Source organism: Schistocerca nitens, chromosome 4 (genome assembly GCF_023898315.1).
Source record: "Schistocerca nitens isolate TAMUIC-IGC-003100 chromosome 4, iqSchNite1.1, whole genome shotgun sequence".
In the NCBI taxonomy this organism is placed as follows: Eukaryota; Metazoa; Arthropoda; class Insecta; order Orthoptera; family Acrididae; genus Schistocerca; species Schistocerca nitens.
The window spans coordinates 586020033-586044487 of NC_064617.1; the positions used below are offsets into that span (position 1 = coordinate 586020033).

General features: G+C 43.9%; 1 protein-coding gene across 1 annotated transcript in view; it reads right to left on the bottom strand.

Moving 5' to 3' along the window:
• The window catches only part of LOC126252453 (cholecystokinin receptor type A-like), a 188482-nt gene extending 165983 nt beyond the window's left edge, over window positions 1-22499 (bottom strand). Inside the window, exon 1 of the mRNA XM_049953347.1 lies at window positions 22383-22499. Coding sequence (XP_049809304.1) covers window positions 22383-22499 — 117 coding nt within the window. The remainder of the gene's footprint in view (window positions 1-22382) is intronic.
• Window positions 22500-24455: the final 1956 nt, after the last annotated feature.

Sequence of the window (24455 nt, forward strand, 5' to 3'; positions counted from 1 at the left end):
CACTGGAAAATCCCGTTTTTACTCGCGCCGTTTGGAACGTATTAAGTAGCTTGCTGTCGCATGCATACAGATACTTATCGTCTTGAAATATACTTTTGGCCATCACAATTGGATGGCAAATAAAAGAGTTTTACTTACAGTTGTGTAAAGTTTAGCAGGGAGAATCATCCTCGTTATCATCATCATTTACTGCATTAACGGGCCTATATAACCTATAGCAGAAAGCAAAAGCAATTATCACTCTGCAAAGGAGGGAAGAAACTTTCTATAAAAATTATAAAGGAACACATTACAAAAAGCACAATAAAGTGGGGGTCAGTCAGTCACAGCAGAGGAGATACCTATTGCAGTTGGTAGTCCACAGCTGCCGGTATCCAGCTTCATTTTCCACCGCCTTCGGCTCCACTTCTTTAAGGATTGTTAATGTTCGATTCTTCCAGCGCGTCCTTGGACGTGTTCTAGGGCGTTTTCCCGTAGGTTGAGAATGGAAAACTCGGTATGGGAGGAATATATCAGCTCGAATGATGTGGCCAAACCATTGTAGCCTTTTGTGCCCTAATATTTTGTCCAATGTGTGGCTTTCCAAATCGTTGGTACAGGTCTTATTTCGTTCTCCGTTGCCGTTTATCTTCCATGATATTGTAGACGGGTCCATAGATCCTTCGAAGTACCTTCCTCTCGAAGGCACAGATTGCTTCTTCAGTTCTTGCTGATGTCGCCGACGTTTGACAAACTTTTAAAAGTACCAGCTGTACTAGTGTCATGTACAGTTGGATCTTATTCTTTAGTGATATCAGTCGCGACTTGAATAAATTGTTCAAACTAAAGTATATGCGATTGGCTTTTATTATTCGCTGATACCCTTCGTTCGTCGCTTTACTTCTATCAGTCAGTATGAACCCAGAAACTTAAATTCTTGAACTCATTCAAATGCTTATATTCCACTCAAAACAATGGAAGGAAGGAGAGCTTAACGGCTTGATACCACGGGATATTTGGTTTTATCTTCATTCAACACCAGCCCGCCGGCCGTTGTGACCGAGCGGTTCTAGGCGCTATAGTTTGGAGCCGCACGACCGCTGCGGTCGCAGGTTCGAATCCTGCCTCGGGCATGGACGTGTGTGATGTCCTTAGGTTAGTTAGGTTTAAGTAGTTCTAAGTTCTAGGAGACTGATGACCTCAGCAGTTAAGTCCCATGGTGCTCAGAGCCATTTGAACAATTTGTTTCACCAGCCCATTTTTCTTAACATTGTGAAGAAATCGGGAAGTATCAGCGCATGCTTGCTCCAGGATGTTACGAAGAATCACAACATCGTCAGCAAATGCCAGGATTGTGTCTGCTCCCATCATTTACATTTCGCTTAACTAGGTTTGGTTTTTCCAAGCCCAAGTTCAATGCAACTGCTGCAAATGGATCTCCTTGTCTCAATGATGGCGATAGTTAATGCCAAACAGTACTGAGAATCTGACTGACAGAAAAATACAATTGTATTAGGTGGTGCATAAGTTCGTAGGAAGTTTAATAAACACAACAGATGCACACTGAGTGACGTGCCGCGGTGGTTAGCGGACTGGACTCGCATTCGGGAGGACGACAGTTCAAAGCCTGGATTAGGTTTTCCGTGGTTTCCCTAAATCCCTTCAGGCCAATACCGGGATGGTTCCTTTGATAGTACACGGCGACTTCCGTCCCTGTCATTCTCTAGTTTAGTTTCGTTTAGTTTAATCTAGTTATTAAATGAAACAACAAGTTTACTGTTACCAGTCACCGTTTTATTTATTTCCACGACGCGTTTCGAAGGTTTAAACCTCCATCATCGGGTGGATTTACATTAGTAAGTATTACATTACACACACAAATGTAATACTTACTAATGTAAATCCACCCGATGATGGAGGTTTAAACCTTCGAAACGCGTCGAGGAAATAAATAAAACGGTGACTGGTAACAGTAAACTTGTTGTTTCATTTAATGTCAGTAACAGTCACGGTAAAGCCTAACCTAAAAATGTTCGCATTTAAAGTTAATCTAGTTATGTCATGTTCCGTAGATCATTTTCACGATTATTTTATCCATATGATGTGGAACAAGTCAGATTACAAGATATATATACACACATGAATAGTGCTAATATTAATATTACTGAAATTTTTATTTCTACACATTCAACTACATTGAGAGATACAACTTTTTTTACCAGTTCTGAAACAGAAACTCGTCCATGGAATAGAAGGAGTTGTCTAAAATAAATGATTTTAAGCTAGATTTAAAACTTGATCTGCTACCTGCCAGACACTTTATGTTATTGGGCAAATGATCAATTTTGTGCAACTGACAGCTTCAATAACGGACAGGAAAGGTCATTTTTCCCTCTAGTGTTGTACATATGAACATCACTGTTCTTCGCGAATTGAGATGGATTATTTATAACGAATTTCATTAGCGAATATATGTACTCTGACGGTGCATTTAAAATACCTAACTCCTTGAATAGGTGCCTACATGACATCCTTGGGTGAACACCACTAATTATTCTCACTGCTCTCTTTTGTGCAATCAGTACTTTATGTCTAAGTGATGAGTTACCCCAAAAAACTATTCCATAAGACATTATTGAGTGGAAATAGGCAAATTTCGTTAGGAGGCTGATTTGTTTATTACCAAGACTATCAATTATACGAAGAGCGAAAGAAGCTGAACTTAATTGTTTGAGAAGTGATGAGTTACCCCAAAAAACTATTCCATAAGACATTATTGAGTGGAAATAGGCAAATTTCGTTAGGAGGCTGATTTGTTTATTACCAAGACTATCAATTATACGAAGAGCGAAAGAAGCTGAACTTAATTGTTTGAGAAGCTCAGTAATATGCTTCTTATGGGACCGATGACCTTGCTGTTTGGTCCACTGTCCCAAATGAACCAGCCAACAGCTGTATGTTACAGAGACTTTAGTCATCAGTTATATATTCTTCTTCGCTATTTCTCACAGTCTGACAACGCTGGGGTAACTTTTCAATTCAGCGGCTGGTTTTGAAACGAAGAATTCGTTGAGACATATTCGGAGCGCTTTTGCATCCATAAAGGAAGTTCCTTGAAGTTTGATCGACAGAGAGCAGAAAAAGTGAAAAACTTGTCAGTCTACGAGAATGCGAGTGGGCGTTATCGTGGAGTAGCATCATTTAACACAGTCTTCCTTGTCGTTCTTCTCGGACTGCGTCTGCAAGACGTCTCGGTCGTTGACAATAAATGTCAGCAGTGACGGTTATATATTGGGGAAGCAATTCGTAGTACACCACATCGACACTGTTCCACCAGATGAAAGACAGTATCTTTTGTTTATGCGCACAAGTCTTTGTACGAGGAGTTGCTGCTTTGTTTGGGCTCAATGGTTCTCTCCTTTCCCTTATGTTAGCATAAAGTCACTATTCGTGTCATCAGTGACGATAAAGGATAGGAATGGTCGTTGTTGTTCAAAAGCCAACTGAGGACGAGCAAGCAAGATGCACATATGGCCACCCGATGATGTTTATGATTTTGGATTAGAGCATGTAGTAACAATGTAGCCTATGTTCGAACATTCCCTGTTGCATGCAACTGTCGTGCGATGATGGAGTGATCACAGTTCATCACATCTTCCGGTGCTGGAGTACACTGACGTGGATAATTATGGATTAATGCCTTTAAATGATCTTCATCAAACCCCGAAGATATTCCTAAACGTGGAGGGTCACTAATGTCAGAACATTTCTCCTTAAAACAAGAAATCAATTTTCATTCCGTGGTCTGTTCAATGCCATTATACCCATACACGGCGCCAATATAACTAGCTGCGTCCGCTGTTGTCACCCCTCCTTTGAACGCATGCAGACGAAATGGTCCGATTTCTCCACTTTTCACTCCATCTTCTAGCGCTTACAGCTCCATCCACTATCTCTAGACTACAAAATGACAATATCTAAACTCAAATAGCAATAGTGAACTACAAATAAAAAATGACAATAGAGAAATAAACCCGTATCAATTGGAATATCAGCCTGAAAAACGAAAAGTCTACGAATTTATTTATCAACCTAATATATAGATGGGATATGAAATTACTCCAACATTTTCGATAACATGGAGCGGTCAAAGCTGTCTCTGTCCATTTCTTCCTCCCCCTCTCTCAGCCCAAACCCTCCTCCCCTCTCTGTCCTCGACCCTCTCTGTCCACCTCCTTCACCCTCACACGATCTCCATCTCTCTGTCCATCTCTTCCTATCCCACCTGTTTCTGCTTCTGCTCATTCCCTTTCTCTCAGTCCAACTGCCCCCCTCCTCCCACCCTCTTCCTCTCTCGATCCATCACCACCTCCTCTCTCTCTGTCCATCACCCCCTGCACCCTCTTGCCATAATTCTCCTGCTCTCCCTCCTTTCCTCCTCCTCCCTCCTCTGTCCACACCTCCTCTTGCCCTTCCATCTTCTCCCTTCTGCCCCCTTTCCGTCCATATCCTCCCCTTTCCCTGTTCATTTTCCCCTCGCCCTCTTCTTGTCCATCTCCTCCTCCTCCTGTCTGTGTCCATCTCCTCCTTCCCTCTCTCTGCCTGTCCATCTTTTCCTACCACTTGCTCTCCCCATCTTATATCCCCATCCCAATTCAAAGTTACTGGGTCTTACACATATAGAATTCATTTTCAGATAGTAAGTAATACGCATACTAAAGCTGATTGAAATCGATCCAGTGGCTTAGGAGGAGCTTTTAACATGAGGTTTTACCCCTGTACGCACGTGTCACATATATTCCACGTCTGTTTCACATACTTCATACATATTTGTGCAAATATTTCAACTTTATCTGTATTTATATACGCTCTGCTGTTTAGTTTCCACGTATCTCACTCAATGTTTATTACGTCGTATGCCCTGAACTTTGTGCCGTTCATTGATATAAACTGCAGGTTCATCCAGTGATATATGCGGATACTGTCTACAAAATGTGTTGGGAATAGAGCTGGTAGTCAAGAAGTAATAAATTAAAACTTCATGCATAATTTGGCAGTTATTCACGCATCTCAATGTCAATGAGGTCATATCTTCGTAGCTATGTGTCGTACATGATACATTTTTGTAGATACATGCAGTAGTAAATGTCAGCAAAATGTGTTGCGAATAGAGTAGGTAGTGAAGGAGTAACAGATTAAAATATCATGCATGAATCGGCAGTTTATCACGCATCTCAGTGTTAATGACGTCATATGTGTTGTACATTATACCTTTTTGTATATAAATTCAGTGGCATATGTGGATAATGTCTGCGAATTGTCTTGCGAATAGGATTAGTAGTAAGGAAGTAATAAATTAAAACGTCATGCAGGATGCAACAGTTTTTCACGGATCTTAAAATTTGACTCATATATACTGAACTGCGTGTTGTACATGCATGATGAAGCAGTTTTCAAGCATTTCAGTGTTTCAGGGTTTATGACGTCATATCGCCTGAACAATGTGTCGTACAATGTCATAATTTTGCTGGTACATTCAGCTGTATGTGTGAATGCCGTCTGCAAAGTGTGTCACGAATACAGTTATTAGAAAATAAGTAATAAGTAAAAAAGGTATGCCTGATGCCGCAGTTTTACTGCATGAACAGCGAAAATGTAGTGAGCGATTAATTTTTTTTTCCTTTCTACATTTTATGGGAACTGTCAGCGAGAAAACGGTTCATAAAGGTTAGAAATTATGTCTAATGTTTGTTGTAAGTCAAGGAGTACTCTCATTCTCAAATTCTGGGTAAATACAGTCTGGCTATTTGCGCATCGTGAGCTGCGCTAATTTTTCACCCTCACCACTTTGATGGGTAGATGGTTCTTAACACCACAGCGATTCTTTGTAGACAATAAATGATGTGTGTGCCGAGTTTAACATTTGTCCAGTTGTTTAGGAGGTAATGTGGAACGTGCATCCAGACAAAAGCTCGTATGTCCACTTCTAACGATATGCATGTATTTAGTCTCAGAGACAAAATAACTGAAATCTTTTTAAAGCTATGTTCGCATAAATATGTCTTTATTTACAACAACCAATTTCGACAGACTTTGGTGTTATCTTCAAGTCTCAAGTTTGTCAAAACTGTTTGTGGCAAATAAAGTGGGTTGAAGCCTGTTGTAGTAAATTAAGAAATACTTAAGCGATCTCGGCTTTAGAAAGTTTTCACCAGGTGAAACAGATCGCTCCTTCTGATGTCTCAGCATGAGGAAATTCAAACCAAATCGTTATATTTTTGACACTGTATGCACCGTCCTGAGGGTCTTTAATCGATATATAGTGTATCCGGATATGTCTATGGCAAAGCTCTCAAGCAGTGGATCCCCTTCTTTGGAGCTGGAGACGACCTGTGTACGGAAATAATTTAACAAAGAAAAAAAAAAAAAAAAAAAAAAAAAAAAAGACCGACTTACACTGAAATTGTAACATCAGGAAGGAGCCGTGCGACACAAACGAAAGCTGGCAGGTGTGTTTATACATCTGAAAGACGATTGTTATTCAAATTTATCGCCAAATTTATATCATAAGAGTGCCGCTAGTAGCGTCACTGTGAGGACGCAAATCAGGTTTGCTTTAAATACGCGTTGCAACTGTCATGAGCTCTGTTACTTTTGAGACTGGACGTAGTGAGTTGATCTTAGTGAAGAATGCCTTGAAGGTGACAAAGACGCCTTTATCTACAACACACTGAGTTTGAACGAGGTCGTGTAACATGGCTACGAGAAGCCAGCAGGATAACGCTCGCCCACATACCACTGTTGTAGCCTAACATGATCTACAGAGTGTGAACATTTTGACCTGGCCTGCTCAAAAAAATAGTTCAAATGGCTCTGAGCACTATGGGACTCAACTGCTGTGGTCATAAGTCCCCTAGAACTTAGAACTACTTAAACCTAACTAACCTAAGGACATCACACACATCCATGCCTGAGGCAGGATTCGAACCTGCACGCAGGATTCGCACGCTGCCGGACTGCGCGCCTAGAACCGCGAGACCACCGCGGCCGGCTGGCCTGTTCAATCACCCTATCTGTCACCAGTAAAACATATATGGGACATCATAGAACGAGAACTCCTGAGTCATCCATAATCAGCATTAACCATCCCTGTGTTGACCGACCAAGTGCAATAAGCGTGGAACTCCATCCCACAAACTGACGACCACCACCTGTACAACACAATGCATGCATGTTTGGACGTTTGCGGTCAGCATTCTAGCGATTGCACCGGTTATTAATGTACCAGATTTTCACATTTGCAATGGCTTATCTCGCCCTTACATTAATTTGTAAAGTTAATCACTTAAATATTTTACCTCGACAAATGTATTCCCAAAATTTAATTACTCTACGTTAATTATCTTTTGGTGGTTTCTTCCGTGACTGTAGCTAACGCTGTTGAGCATTCCAAACTACAGAGGTACCTCGGAATAAAGACAATAAGACACAAGACTGTGTAGTTTCGACGTTGTGCTCTTGCGTTTTAAGGTGGAAGGCGCAGGTTAGTGATGTCAAAACAAACGCTAGTGCAGGTTTAAAATAGACCTTCACTGTTTATGTCCGGCATATTGTAAGGGTACCATTTTCGCAGCTCACTCTGTTACCGATGAATATGTATGAACCTTTTCAGTGCCCATGCCGATCCACTGGCAGGTAAGTTAAGTGGGATCCCCAACTCGTTCTTCACACCTATTCCCGTCTCCTTTCTGAACTCATCAAAAATTTTCCCTCATTTCGTCATACACAGTCAACAACGATGATTATAAAGGGTGAATCACCTGCAACTTCTACCTCAAATATTGCGGAAATGGAAAGAGCTATTGATGGACGGGTTTTGCTGAATGGATTGGTAGTCAGCGGTTCGTATTGCTAGATAAGAAACAGCTTTTAGTAACAGTTAGAAAGTTTATTTTTGTGAAAACATACACTTTTTAATTGAAAAACGCCTATTGACATTAACAAACTAGAAGTACGAGTATGATAAATTAGAATGTCAGTGGCGTTTGTTACAGGATTCTTGAGCGAGTGCTTTACGGGATATCGTATTTTGAAAAGTTTCCATACTGACACTTGTTTGTGCCATACAACCTGCGATATGTACGATGTTGTTATGTTTGCTTACAGTTTGCTTGTGTGTTCTTTGAGTGCACTGCGACTTACTAGTCAGTTAGTGTGTGACAGTCCAGTAGTAGGTCATGAATGGACGATGGGATTTACCAATGCAGAAAAAGCCGACGTGCCCATTGTATATAGAAAGGGTAAGAAGAATGCAGCCCACATATACATAAATCCCTCGGAACAAAAGTTATTTAGCAACCAAAAACCCTGCTTAAAGAAGATTGAATCTTATAGGAGATATATAGATGACACATTACTGTTAGACATAACAGTATGATATAACAGATATTCTAAACTGCTTCAATAAATCACACTTACAGAGAGACATGAACTAGACAAAATCATCAGTTACCTTGGACTGAAATATTACAAAAAACAACAACACATGCACATTCAAAATGTTTGGGAAAAATAGAAAGACTGACACAACAATCCCTGCAACTTCATCTTACCCAGACGTCCACAAGCAGGCAGCAAACAGGTCATTGCTACAAAGGCCAACTAAAATACCTTTGAACCAAGAAATAAATGGAGTGAAACAGTTTGCACTTGCCAACGATCATACTGATTCCATGGTTGTCACAGTCATAGCCAAAGTAGAGAAAGACCAAAACACATAGTGCTCGACAGAGGGAAAAGGCAAAAGCATACATGTATCGAGCGTCTCATACATTGGATGTATACCACAGAAGACTGCAGATACTCCCAAAAATCACGAAGTGGAAGTTGGTTTTTCTACATCAATTTAACTACAATAAAAACTAATACATAATATGAGGTGCAATGATGACCCATACTCAGACTGTGGAATATACGAAGTAACATGCCAGGAATACTTCGTGTTCTATATAAAACAAACAGGAAGAAATTTCAACACCAGCGACACAGAGCACGTTAAAGCCTACACACACTATAGACACCCAAAGTCAGCAATACCCATACACATACATAATACAAGACACCCTTTTGGACCTTTTGGAAAAGTAGAGCAAAAGTCAAAGTACTCCACTGACTAGATAAAGGACATAAAATCGATTTCTTAGAAGAACTGGAGATATACAAAATTGTTGAGGCTTTCGTGGCCACTTGTTGACAAACTGCCTATTGGCTTCTGTCTCGGGTTCTTCGGCCGACGTTCATCTAATGATTTTTCTGACGTTTCGCCAGCACGAGTGGCTGGCATTGTCAAAGCTTCACCCTCCATTGCCGGTGGTGAACTGGAGCCGAGCTCGCGGCCGCAGACTATATGTACCTGGCGCGCCAACGTCCGAGGGCTTCTCCGTGGTCATTTCCGGTGCGGTTCTCCTCTTGCTACCTGCGACGGTCGTTCGCTGCAGTACGGGAAGCCAGGATCCGTTTACTTTAAGGCTTTCCTCTTTCTTGTTGAAACTGTTCGCGTGTTTTTGTATTTCTGCAGCTTCTCTGAACAAGCTCGTGTGATAGTGCTTCTCTACAGCCAGAACTTCCGTATCGGCGAATTTTATTACGTGGTCGGTCTCATTCAGTGCGTGCTCTGCCACGGCCGATTTCTCCACCTGCCCCAACCTGCAATGTCGCTTATGCTCTTTGATCCTGGTGTTAATTGATAGTCCAGTCATTCCGACATAAACTTTTCCGCATGTGCATGGTATACGGTAAATTCCCGACATTGCAAGTGGGTCTCTTTTCTCCTTCGCCCATCTAAAACACTCTTTGATCTTCCTTGTCGGTTGGAAAATCGTATTTTCGCCATGCTTGCGCAATATACGGCCGATTCTGTCCGTCACTCTGGGAATATATGGCAGAAAGGCCGTACCCGACATTTCTTTTTCTGGTTCCTTACTTCGCCGAGTGTTTGGCTGTGTTACACTTCTAAGGTAATATGTGGAGTACCCATTGCTCCTCAGAACAGTTTCCAGGTGTTGCATTTCTCGTTTAAGGTGTTGCGGCTCAGATATTCGTCCTGCTCTCGTTACGAGCGTACTAATCATGCCTCTTTTCTGGCTCAGGTGGTGGTTTGACAGTTTGTGCAGGTATCGTTCCGTGTGTGTCGGTTTTCGATATACGCTGTGTCCAGGTTTTCGCCGTCCCTTGTGACCAGCACATCTAGAAATGGCAGTTTCTTGTCCTTTTCTACTTCCATGATAAATGTTATATTGGCATGGAGCTGTTCAAGTGTCTTAGGAAGTCACCGAGCTGTTCTTCACCATGGCTCCACACCACGAAAGTATCATCGACGTACCTGTACCGCACCTTAGGTTTGCAAATCGCCGAGTCCAGTGCCTGTGCTTCGAATTATTCCATGAAGAAGTTGGCCACCACTGGACTGAGAGGACTACCCATGGCGACGTCTTCCAGCTGTTTGTAGAAATCGCCATTCCACGTGAAATAGCTCGTGGTGAGACATATATGGAAGAGCTTTTTGATGTCTTCCGGGAACATGAAACCGATGTGCTCCAGAGCGTCACTGAGTGGCACTTTCGTAAATAACGAAACAACATAAAATCTGACCAGGATGTCGTTTGCTGCAAGTTTCAGTTTCTTCAGCTTCTCAACGAAATGTCCTGAGTCCTTAATGTATGTGTCGTCTTCCCCACGTGTGGCTGGAGCATAGAGGCCAAGTGTTTTGCCAGTTTATACGTTGGTGAGCCAGGAGCGCTAACGATCGGTCTCAGTGGAACGTTGTTCTTATGGATCTTGGGTAATCCATACAGCCGAGGTGGTAGGGCTTCTGTGTTGCGCAGGTTTCTCTGTATGTCCGCCTTGATTAATCGATTCGTATTCCGTGTGATACGATGCGTCGGATCTGCGCTTAGTTTTCGGTGCGTCGTCGGGTCTAATAGGTCTCGGATCTTTTGCTCATAATTTTCGGTCTTCATTACGACGGTCGCATTCCCCTTATCGGCAGGCAGTACCAATATACTCTTGTCGGCGTTGAGATTCTTAATGGCTTGTACCTCTTCTTTCTTCAGGTTGCAAGTTGGTGGTTTTGCTGGGCGCAGTATCCTGGCTGTTTCAGTGCGTATTTCCTCTGCCCTTTCACAAGGAAGGGTCCGAATGGCTGCTTCGGTGTCGGCAATGATGTCCTCCATAGGTATAGTTCTCGGGATGATAGAGAAATTCTCTCCTTTTTGAAGAACAGACACTTCCTCATCGGTCAATTGTCGTTCAGTGAGGTTGACCAACGTGTGTGACATGTCGGGAATCGCCTTGTCGGTCTGCTTCCAGCTTCTTTCAAACTTTTTCTTCTGCCGCTCGGTGCAGCGCTCGAGTTCATTCTGCATGCTCCTGTGAGTGATGCTGTCGATCTTGTCCCAGTCGTCTCGAAAATGTCCAGAAGTTCCTGATCCGTCTCGAAAATGTCCAGAAGTTCCTGATCCGTTCTTGCCAAGTCTCTCCGTGTTGTATGTATTCGCTCACGAAGAAAAGCTCGTTCCATTCTGTCGTAGATACGATGTGCTTGGGCGGTGGTGAATAGGCGCTTACGTCTCAAGAACTTCGGTGTAGCACATTCATCTCGGCACCGTGACAGAAAGGCGAGAGAAGACGTCAGTCGCGCTTTCTTCTTCCGTCGTTGGTCAAATCTCCTCCCCGTAGAAGCGTAATACAAAACTATTGAGGCTTTTGTGGCCACTTGTTGACAAACTGCCCATTGGTTTCTGTCTCGTGCTCTTCGGCCGACGTTCATCTAATGATTTTTCTGACGTAAACGGATCCTGGCTTCCCGTACTGCAGCGAACGACCGTCGCAGGTAGCAAGAGGAGAACCGCACCGGAAATGACCGCGGAGAAGCCCTCGGACGTTGGTGCGCCAGGTACATATAGTCTGCAGCCGCGAGCTCGGCTCCAGTTCACCACCGGCAATGGAGGGTGAAGCTTGGACAATGCCAGCCACTCGTGCTGGCGAAACGTCAGAAAAATCATTAGATGAACGTCGGCCGAAGAACCCGAGACAGAAGCCAATAGGCAGTTTGTCAACAAGTGGCCACGAAAGCCTTAACAATTTTGTAAATAAATAGTTGCCACTATTAAAGTTCCAGCCCTCGTATTTAGAAACTAATGTCATTTAGATCAACAACATGAAATGGACAAGCTAGTCAGAAGTTATTAGTTTCAGCATGAGTCCTTGTTGAATGTGATCAAATGAGTTGCCTATTTGTGACATCGTCACTCCAACATTCACTGCAGGTGGCAGATTGAATTAAAATTCCGTTGCTAGTTATATCTTATGAACAATTGGCACTTTATGTGACATGCAAAAACCAGGCACGTTGCGATACTGAGTGCTCCTAACAACTGAGTACTGCCATTATGTTTTTGGACCTCAGTTGTCTGATTTCCGCTCCCAGGAGAGCAAGGAGATCTGTCGTAATTTGACAGCAATTGAGCATTGTATGGGTACACTGTCGTAGCACTCTCGTAGAAGAGCGTTGAGAAGTATCACCATGACCAATGAAATTGTTTCTGTTTACTTTCCGTGGTTTCTTGTACACGGCCCAAGGGACAGATGTACGTCACTTTATGTTTTTCGTGATGTCAAGACGGTAAATCGTGCCATAGAACATGTGTGTCTCGATCTTCGGATGTGTTTCGTATGGTGTTAGAGGTCCACGCTTTGGGCGCGTGTCGACGCTACGATTCGATGTGTTACGAACAATCGCCTGTCATGTGGTGTAGCCTGTCTCGTGGTGGAATTCTGCCAGCGCCATGTGATCGCCATCGGCGAATTATCGTATATGGGGAATTAGCACGGACAAGTGCAAGTCACAGCAGAGTGGCGAACCCCAGGCCTGGAAATAGGAAGCAGAAACGAAATCATGGAACATGGATGAGACTTATGTATAATGTACTGTGCTTGTGTTTCACTTCAGCAGCAGCGATCCTGACACAGGAGACAGGAGGCGTCCTTGTCCTATGTAAAATTACGTGTACACAATCACAAAATGCCACTACAAAGATTTGAGGCATATCACCAGCACCTGAGTGAGTAGATGCACTTCCTGACCACTTCAGCGTCAGCAGACAACACTACCGGACATCGAAAAATAAAAGAGGCGTACACAGGGAATAAAATGCATGAAATTTTGCTTCGGTAGTATTAGTAAAGGCATACAGTAGTACCGGCACAATAAGTTAGTATTTAGTTTTGGGAGAAGTCTGTACGTTCCGTGGAGGTATAGAGGTAGCGCCAGCGTAAAATTAGGGTGCATGGCAGGAGTAGAACTAGTCAAAAAGCTAATAAAAACACGTACACACACAACAAAGACGCCTCACACCACATATTTTACGTCCATACAACATTAACAGGGCCATGCAGTCATTAAATTTATTTTTGGATGTTGCGTAATTAGTAATATTACATAAAAATTAAGAAAAAAAATTACTCTTCACTATTTTTTTCTGTAAATATCGATGTAATGACATTTGTGAGACAGTATGGCACTTGACAACACTTGAGGATTGTCCAGACTCGGGAACAAACACAGCAGACTGAATGTCATGGCCCACGCCAGCCAGGGAGGGGCAAGTGGAGAGGGCAGAGTAATGCATCAGCTGTGGCAGCCCCGGTGAGAGGGACCTCCTGCAGCGACAGAACCGGCCGCTGCCAGCTGACGCTCCTACGTCACACTACCCGGTCGTCTACAAGTGGCGGAGCCGGCCGCGGTGGCCGTGCGGTTTAGGCGCTGCTGCTGCTGCTGCTGCTGTGGTCGCAGGTTCGAATCCTGCCTCGGGCATGGGTGTGTATGATAGGTTAGTTAGGTTTAAGTAGTTCTAAGTTCTAGGGGACTGATGACCACAGAAGTTGAGTCCCATAGTGCTCAGAGCCATTTGAACCATCTACAAGCGGCGGCGACACGTCTCAACCCAGCACAGACAGCTGGATGCCACTATGTGCTGGCAACAGCCCCCTAGTGACCAGTGACCCGCCATGCCGCTAATTGAGGGACAAGCGAGTCGCATGGCACCATAGTTGATGCGTGTGCCGAGCCTAACCAACTCACAGGGCGCTGAGAGTGACATCAACAAAAGGCGAGCTAATCCGATGTCCCGCACTGGCAGGCACATTTTCCAATGCAGAGGTGAACGGGAAGAATAGGGCTGTCCCATATCCCACTAACGCTGAATGAATTTTTATGCCACGGGGTGGGTTGCACGTCAAATGCGACACTGTCATGCCAGTCCCTGACAGCTGACTGCGGCCTGACCAGGATGAGGCCACAGGTCCAGCTGCAGTTCAGAAGTTGCCAAAGATGCCGCATGCTGCCAAGACGTCAGATGCTGCCGAGACAAGAGGGAATGCCAGAGATGTCTGCCGCCACTTCCACCATTTCGTGCACTGAGGGAAAGGCCATTCCACTCAGGCACATATTGCTGTTCTTCAGTCCTATCAGTCACGGTTTGTGCATATGCATAAGTGCCATGTTCTCAATTCATGTGACATTTCCAACTGCAAAATTTGTCTCCCCAGGGACCCTTGTGGAGGGAGGATATGATACCTGTCTGTAATATCATTATGTAATATCTTTCTGTGTTTTTGTATGTATCAATTGAACTGTTTTGATTGTGAGGTTTATGTTTTTTCTGCACATTTATTAATGCTCTCGACGATGATTATGTGCCTGTATTTGTTTTCATGCCATTGAAAATAATACACAAATTTACACAACTTAAGTAATAAGACAAACGAATTACACATGTCATTTCCTTGTTCATTGAGAATTTGAGAATGAATTTGCTTGATGATTGACACCAAATGAGTGACAGAGCAGGGGTAAATCAAGGAGCAGAGAACAGTTCATATTCCAGAACATTGTAGATGATTAGGGACATTAGACGTCTGTGACCTCAGGATATGGTGTCAAAGAGTACATTTCTTTGTTACAATGCCTTTTAACTACCTAGCAGATGTTTAACGGAAGTCTGTGATGTAGCAATGACCCCTGGGTCAAACATAATTCATACTACTCACAGCAATGTTTACACGTATTCTTGCTGGCTTGCAGCTTCATGTGAATGAATTACCATTGGAATGAATGAGGTCAAGCTAGGATGTTTTTTAGCCATGGGAAAATCATGATTGGCAAAGTTACATTTTTGACATACATATCGGTTATCAGGATGAGATTCTCCTGGTATTTTCAATGATTTCGTCTGGTTTGTGTCACACTAAACAATACTGAAGTGAGATACTACTCATGTAGAAATCAACATCAGGTAGGGGTCAGTGAGAGAGGATAAGTAACTCTCTCACCTATTTTTGCATACAGAAAATTATTAAACATTTTATTACAACCTGATGTACTTTGAGCGAGACTCTAGAAAGTGAACAGCCTGGGCACAAATTGATGGAGCCTGGTAGGGCACTAAAAGCATAAGGTATTTTTATGATTTTCGGTCATAGAAAGGGCTTGCTCGGAGTTGAAAGCAACTGTCGGTGAGCCCATGTCTTAGTAAATCTTGCCTGACAGGCCCACAGTCGTACAGGGGAGACAGGGCAGCCCCCTCATTAAGGCAGGGCTCCAGTAGAACAATGCTGCGATACCCGCCATGGCACCAGCAGAAACCTGGGCAGGGGCAATGGTCCAAAGGAATGTGTCAGTCCAGTGGGGTGTAAACCAGACATTGTGTGCAGAACCATGCGTAATAAAAATTCACATGCTTACGTGTTTGCCAATAGTGCAGGTAGGACAGTGAACCACTTCTCTCAGCCGCCTCTGTTGTATAAGAATACTCTGGCATCTGAGAAACGTTTAGAGACAGAATATTTATTACACCTCACAGCTAGGATTAGCAAGCTCCAAGGCACAGGCGATTTAGATAAAGATCTTTGAGATTGTATTTGTTCTTTTGTTGCCATGAGAAGGGACACAACTTCCGAGAAAATCATCTCTTCCCCCTGTGTGAAAACTTAAAAAAGACGGTAAATGGCGGTTTCCTTTTTCTTAGAGACGCAGGTTTTTTTAACTCTTGCCCCGGTTCGACATGAGTTTGTGCTGTTGTGTGGGAGGGAAGATTTGGTGTCTCTAGAGCTCTGTGATTTTCTAAGATGGGGTGAAGGCAGTGTCATTCGTGCACTTTGCAGGAAACGAAATTTTTTTCTGGAGAGGTGCAAAGCACTGGGGTGTGGGACTTTGGTCTGGTAAGGGACTTCTAGTCGAAGCTCTGGCGTGTGTGGTTGGTACTTAGGATCTGTCCTGAGACTCACTTCATTTGCGTGTAATTTAGACTGGGGAACCTGTGATGAAGTTCTTACTGTACCGACAGTGTGACTTCAAACATCTCGGGCTACTCGTTTGCTGAGGGTACACTTATTCGTTTCTGGTGCGCTCTGTCGTATAAGTGAGCCCAATTGGTCCTTGGTACGACCAGCAAGCGGGTGTGTCACACACTGAAATCTACCGCGATTTCAGGGCTCTGGTAGAGAGTAAATTGCGATCCGTCTGCCTGAATGCCAGACCGTGAGATATTTTCATTTCTTTCGTGACCGCGATCGATTCACAGGTGTCGCCGCCACGTCTCACCTCCTCCGCCGCACACATCTCGCCAACTGCAAGTCACGTCGCCACACGAAGTAAACAGAGGCTACCCTTGGAATGAATGAGGTCAAGCTAGTGCTCTATTAATAATAATGGGGCTCTGTCCTTTAGATATAAAAATACGAGAGCAAGCAGCATGGTATTGGGTCAAGAAGGGGAACAACATGAAAATAGAGAATATCCTGGGAGCTCTGGTGAGGGACAAGGGAGAAATACGCAGAAGGGGTGAAGACTTATGGCAGGAGTCTTGAGAAACGGATGAAACTGGCAGAAGAACCTTTGGGTTCCTGCCAAATGTAAAAGAAAGGTTAGGGATGAAGTATTTCGAGCCAACACGAGGTCTAATACACTTTCTGACTGGTCATGGGCCCTACCCGACATACTTGTGTCGGTTTGGGAAAAAAGATACACCCGAGTGAGACTGTGGCGCTTCGGAGGGCACTTCCGACCATGTGGTTTACGAGTGCCCCCTTTTCGATGAAGTAGCAGTGACATTAAGACAACAACTTCCACATAACAATACATACGACGTATTAAGGCATGAAGAGACTTTTGAAACTCTAAATAGTTTGGCAAACGAGGTATCACGGAAAGTACTGACAGCATACTTGAGGGACTTTCACGACTAAAGACAAATACTGAATATGTCCAATTACCCTGATCCTATACCGCCTGTGCGTGGACTGGTCGACTCTTCAGATTCAATCCGCCACGTGCAGGACTAGGGGGACCGGGGTACACTAATCTAGACCAAATAGCAACGGAATTGACGTAGGTTAGTACAGTAGTTGCAACATTAGATATAGATATAAAGTTAGGAACCTGCAGCGACAAACAATCTTGGCCTGCCCAGCGTCAGGGGCACGCTCATCTGGATTAGTTCGACGAGCAGGGCCTAAAGTAGTAGGTTTATATCTACGCTAACACTCCTGTAACGCTGCAGGCAGATAGGAATTAACAAGTAGGTAAGAAAACTAACAATTAGCTAGTAGTGTAGATTAATAACTGTAGTCTGCGCATTACCCTGTATTGTATCCTGTCTATAGCTCACAATAATAAATATAGTATCATTGTAATAACAATAAAAATAGCTGCTGAATATATAACATTGTAGTATTATTATGACCCACTAATCACTAAGGTGGTGGGTTCATTTTGTATAAATATTATAAATGTTGTCAATAAAGATTTAAAAAAAAACAACAGAGGAACATACTGCCGCTCCGGAATTGTCAGGGCGTACACATCTTAATCGCCACTTGCTCTCAGCTGCACCTTATGTAGAGAAACTTCAGTAGATTTGATCAATCAAAGTTTGCTCAGCTTCAGATCAATTCAGCTTGCGTTATCCATATTTTTACGGCCAGAGTACTTGACTCACTGATCACCTAGTTAAACTGCCTTTGCCCACCAGGATCCACCCACTGAAGCATTAAATCAACAGTTACTTGTTTCGGGTACTCAATCTACACTCCTGGAAATGGAAAAAAGAACACATTGACACCGGTGTGTCAGACCCACCATACTTGCTCCGGAAACTGCGAGAGGGCTGTACAAGCAATGATCACACGCACGGGACAGCGGACACACCAGGAACCGCGGTGTTGGCCGTCGAATGGCGCTAGCTGCGCAGCATTTGTGCACCGCCGCCGTCAGTGTCAGCCAGTTTGCCGTGGCATACGGAGCTCCATCGCAGTCTTTAACACTGGTAGCATGCCGCGACAGCGTGGACGTGAACCGTATGTGCAGTTGACGGACTTTGAGCGAGGGCGTATAGTGGGCATGCGGGAGGCCGGGTGGACGTACCGCCGAATTGCTCAACACGTGGGGCGTGAGGTCTCCACAGTACATCGATGTTGTCGCCAGTGGTCGGCGGAAGGTGCACGTGCCCGTCGACCTGGGACCGGACCGCAGCGACGCACGGATGCACGCCAAGACCGTAGGATCCTACGCAGTGCCGTAGGGGACCGCACCGCCACTTCCCAGCAAATTAGGGACACTGTTGCTCCTGGGGTATCGGCGAGGACCATTCGCAACCGTCTCCATGAAGCTGGGCTACGGTCCCGCACACCGTTAGGCCGTCTTCCGCTCACGCCCCAACATCGTGCAGCCCGCCTCCAGTGGTGTCGCGACAGGCGTGAATGGAGGGACGAATGGAGACGTGTCGTCTTCAGCGATGAGAGTCGCTTCTGCCTTGGTGCCAATGATGGTCGTATGCGTGTTTGGCGCCGTGCAGGTGAGCGCCACAATCAGGACTGCATACGACCGAGGCACACAGGGCCAACACCCGGCATCATGGTGTGGGGAGCGATCTCCTACACTGGCCGTACACCACTGGTGATCGTCGAGGGGACACTGAATAGTGCACGGTACATCCAAACCGTCATCGAACCCATCGTTCTACCATTCCTAGACCGGCAAGGGAACTTGCTGTTCCAACAGGACAATGCACGTCCGCATGTATCCCGTGCCACCGAACGTGCTCTAGAAGGTGTAAGTCAACTACCCTGGCCAGCAAGATCTCCGGATCTGTCCCCCATTGAGCATGTTTGGGACTGGATGAAGCGTCGTCTCACGCGGTCTGCACGTCCAGCACGAACGCTGGTCCAACTGAGGCGCCAGGTGGAAATGTCATGGCAAGCCGTTCCACAGGACTACATCCAGCATCTCTACGATCGTCTCCATGGGAGAATAGCAGCCTGCATTGCTGCGAAAGGTGGATATACACTGTACTAGTGCCGACATTGTGCATGCTCTGTTGCCTGTGTCTATGTGCCTGTGGTTCTGTCAGTGTGATCATGTGATGTATCTGACCCCAGGAATGTGTCAATAAAGTTTCCCCTTCCTGGGACAATGAATTCACGGTGTTCTTATTTCAATTTCCAGGAGTGTATAACTTGTTTAGTATAATGTATGTCGTGTTTAGGAAAATAAACGTTGATAGTACACTACATTTTGTCAACATTCTCAATCAATTAAATAGTCCAAACCAGTTACCTTTCAAGGGCTTCTCTGAAATGTTATTAGTGCTGTTTCAGGTAATGATATTATTATTATGATTAGAGGTTTTATTTATTTTGTGCTTGCGAACTTTTACAGAATACATCAATAGCTAAAACTCCAAAAACATTTATTTATATAATCATAATTTCCAATACTGATGAGTAGACAGGAAGTATGAACATTTTCTTTCAGTGAAAAATAGGTTTCAGTTGTTGTAAACGCCGACGTTGGGTGTTAAACACCCACAGACAATTTTAATGTCTTTCCTTAGCGACATATGGACTACTGGATTTTTACCCGCTGCCCCAAACTGCGATAGTAATCGAAGGTACAATGACAATTGTGTGCTACGTGAACTCTGTTGCGAGCCAACTGCATCCATTCTTGATGTCTTCTTTGTTGTTGATAACCTCTTCTGGCAGGATAATTGTTCATATCACAGTTACAGAATCGTGATATAGTCTTTTGAGGAGCATGTCAGTGAAGTCGTATTGTTGTCTTGGGCACGAAATTTGTTTTATCTGAACCCGATGGCACACATCTGGTATCCTGTGGGGCGATAGCCCCACACCCGGGAACCAACGGCCCTTAATTTATGGAAATGGTATGAGTGTAGACATTTCGTGCCACATATCTCAGGGAAACTACCAAGGACTTATCGAATCGATGACATACAGAATCGCAGCTGTAATGTAATTCAAAGCTAGATCAACATGGCGTTACGTAGGTGATCATAACGTTTTCAGTTAACAGTGTGTTTCATAAACATTTCACACTCTGAAATTAGCAGTAAGGAGGTAGAGTGAACAAAACCCTCGGCTACTACATCGAAAAGTCTTTTGTAAGTAGAAACATGAAGCCATGAAATATTGCTTTAAGAGATTCAATTACGCAGACTATCCAGATATAATGGGCTGATGATACTCTTCTCTAAAATGCAGCTGGATAATGTAGTCATCTTGACTCAATATTTCAATAGATCAAGTGGCCTCTGCCTTCACATGCATACGCTAAAGCACAGTCTCGTCGGAACGGTGTTCCCAACAGGATCGACGGCTTCTTTGTACACCTCGGCGGGCTCACCACATGGGTGCGAGCAACAGTGTTGCTGCCCTCAAGCCCAGCTGAACTAGTGACGCACTGGTGTAAGAAATAGGCAAACCGACATATCGGTAGTGCAACACTAATTAAAAGACTCCGCTGGTCGAAATTAAGGCCATTGTCGTTTAATATCAAACAAAAATGGACTCCACATCTTATTTACAGGAAAATCCTTATCCCTATTAATAAAATCATCAACTAATCCAGTTTCAAAGCATTCCTTTAGAATACATTCCCGGTAACGGCGAGCAGCAGCTAACATTTGCGTCTCATTATATAACATCTTATGTCACTCAGTAAGAGTTCTGCTGCTGTGGATTTCTCTGACTGGAGCAAACGAGTGTGACGATGTTGGTCTACACATCGGTCCTAAACAGTACGGATAGTTTGGCCAATATAAGTCATCCTACAATAAAAACGAAACCATTGGAGGATACTTGTAAATATGTTGCTTTTTTAACTTTTTCTGGAAGTAACTCATGGAAAATTTCAAGAATTTTAAGAAGATATGCCACGAAAAGTGTGTCTATGCCACCTCTAAAAGATGACTTTGGACTGAGGGTTGTGGGATGGCTTTTAATATTGACCAAACTATCTGTATTATTCAGGACTAATGTGTAGAACACTGTCGTCATACTCGTTTGCCCCAGCCAGAAATAACCTCAATGGCAGAGTACGGGCTTAATGAGTGTCGTAATATGTTTCATAATGAGACGCAAATGATCGCTCCTGCTACCCGCTACTGGGAACATGTTCAAAAAGAAATGCATTGAAATTGGATTATCTTACAATATTTCTAACAGGGATAAGGGTCTTCCTTTAAATAAGACGTGGAATCCAATTTTCTCTTATATTGGACAACAACGGTCTTCATTTCGCCCAGCTGATTCTTTTAATTATTGCTCTGCTAACAATATATTACCTATCTCTTTCACCGGTGAGTTAGCAGTTGACTTACGCTTGAGGGCAGCAGCGTTGCTGCTCACGCACACACGGACGACCGAACCGCAGTGCACAAAGGAGCCACTGATTCTATTGGAAACTCAGTTCCGGCATACTCACGTGAAGATGGTGACCCATTGATCCGTTGAAATATTATGTCAAAATGACAACAATGTCGGCTGCGTACCCGGAAAGAGTATCGTTTGCTTCAATACAGTCTAGCATCTGGTATTTAAACGTTTGAGTCATTTTCGTGTCTGTGGCACCGACGATGGTTAATTTCGATTCATCGAAAGAAGACGGAAAGCGATCGAAATTCTGGCGCCGTCAAAACTACCGCATAGAGGCACCAATCCAAGATGACTAGGGCAGAGCGAGTTACAGTTTGAATATTGCAATTATGTATAAATGTATACAGTTAGCATCAGTTACACACACACGAAGAGTTTTGCACAGGGCATACTAGCGAGGAGGCCTGTATCAAATCAGACTACAGTGAAGATCACAAGAAGAGTCACTCATATTCTTACTGAAGTTTGTATAACTCTAACTGTATTGTTAGCTAAAATGTATACGAAATAAATTGAAACAAAACCTTGAAGTGAGTTTCAGTATAAGATTTGATTTTTATGCCAAGTGCAAGGGTTTGGCGCGTTGGCAACAAGTGTTCGGTACGTCTCACCATGCACCAGAGCCGCGGGCCGGGCTGCTTTTCGCAGAGGCCGGCAGTTCGCGCCGCTGCCCGTGGTGGCGCCACCAGCTGCGGCGTCGGCAGGCCCCCGTCGGTCGCCGTCGACATACTGCGGCCCATGCACCGGTCTGCCGACTCTGCAAAGCCACAGACGAGACGGTAATGTCGACAGGCAAGACGGGAACAAACGCGGGGGAGTAAAGTTTGGTGGAAAATACTACACAATGTCGACCAGTGTGGTATGTTACTAATCATCAGAATACATCGTACACAGCTGATCCAATACCAGTACAGGTCAAGATATAATACTATAGATAATGATCTACTTAAAAGAGGAAACAGTCCAAAATAAATATTTAAATATGCAGAATAAATGTAGCTAATACACTAGCATAAGAAGTGTTGACAAAGATAGGAATATATTATTGCTCAGCAAGAGCCAAAAGATACAGACTTCAGAGCAGACGAAGGCGTGGAACACAAATATATAAAACTCAAAATCATTGCTGAATACGCGTTAGAGCAGTATATGCCGAGCAAAGTTTCATTGAAAGTGAAAGACCCACTGGATTTTACAGTTGTGTTAGGAGCTTGCTGCGAATCCAAAGACAGTTTCATCACAGATTTAAACAAAGTGAAAGCCTAACTGACAAACAACAGATAAACGAGGTCAAAATGAGCATGAGAAACATGCGAGAAGCGTTCAATGAATTTTCGAGTAGAGTTTCGCCAGCCGATCTGAGTAAAAATTCCGGAAAGTTTGGTCTTACATAAAATTAGTAAGAGGATAGATTTATCGTTCAGCGCTCACACTGCCGCCGAAGCAGATGATGAAAGAGAGCATGCCGCAATACTGAATTCGGCCCTCCGATACTGTTTCACTGAGGTTCATCCTTTCTACATCTACATCCATACTCCGCAAGCCACCTGTCGGCGTGTGGCGGAGGGTACCTTGAGCACCACTATCGGTTCTCCCTTCTATTCAAGTCTCGTGTTGTTCGTGGAAAGAAGGATTCTCGGTATGCCTCTGTGTGGGCTCTAATCTCTCTGATTTTATCCTCATGGTCTCTTCGCGAGATATACGTAGGAGGGAGCAATATACTGCTTGACTCTTCGGTGAAGGTATGTTCTCGAAACTTTAACAAAAGCCCGTACCGAGCTACTGAGCGTCTCTCCTGCAGAGTCTTCCACTGGAGTTTATCTATCATCTCCGTAACGCTTTCGCAATTACAAAATGATCCTGTAACGAAGCGCGCTGCTCTCCGTTGGATCTTCTCTATCTCCTCTATCAACCCTTTCTGGTACGGATCCCACACTGCTGAGCAGTATTCAAGCAGTGGGCGAACAAGCGTACTGTAACCTACTTCCTTTGTTTTCGGATTGCATTTCCTTAGGATTCTTCCAATGAATCTCAGTCTGGCATCTGCTTTACCGACGATCAACTTTATATGATCATTCCATTTTAAATCACTCCTAATGCCTACTCCCAGATAATTTATGGAATTAACTGCTTCCAGTTGCTGACCTGCTATTTTGTAGCTAAATGATAAGGGATCTATATTTCTATGTATTCGCAGCACATTACACTTGTCTACATTGAGATTCAATTGCCATTCCCTGCACCATGCGTCAATTCGCTGCAGATCCTCCTGCATTTCAGTACAATTTTCCATTGTTACAACCTCTCGATATACCATAGCATCATCTGCAAAAAGCCTCAGTGAACTTCCGATGTCATCCACCAGGTCATTTATGTATATTGTGAATAGCAACGGTCCTATGACACTCCCCTGCGGCACACCTGAAATCACTCCTACTTCGGAAGACTTCTCTCCATTGAGAATTACATGCTGCGTTCTGTTATCTAGGAACTCTTCAATCCAATCACACAATTGGTCTGATAGTACATATGCTCTTACTTTGTTTATTAAACGACTGTGGGGAACTGTATCGAACGCCTTGCGGAAGTCAAGAAACACGGCATCTACCTGTGAACCCGTGTCTATGGCCCTCTGAGTCTCGTGAACGAATAGCGTGAGCTGGGTTTCACGCGACCGTCTTTTT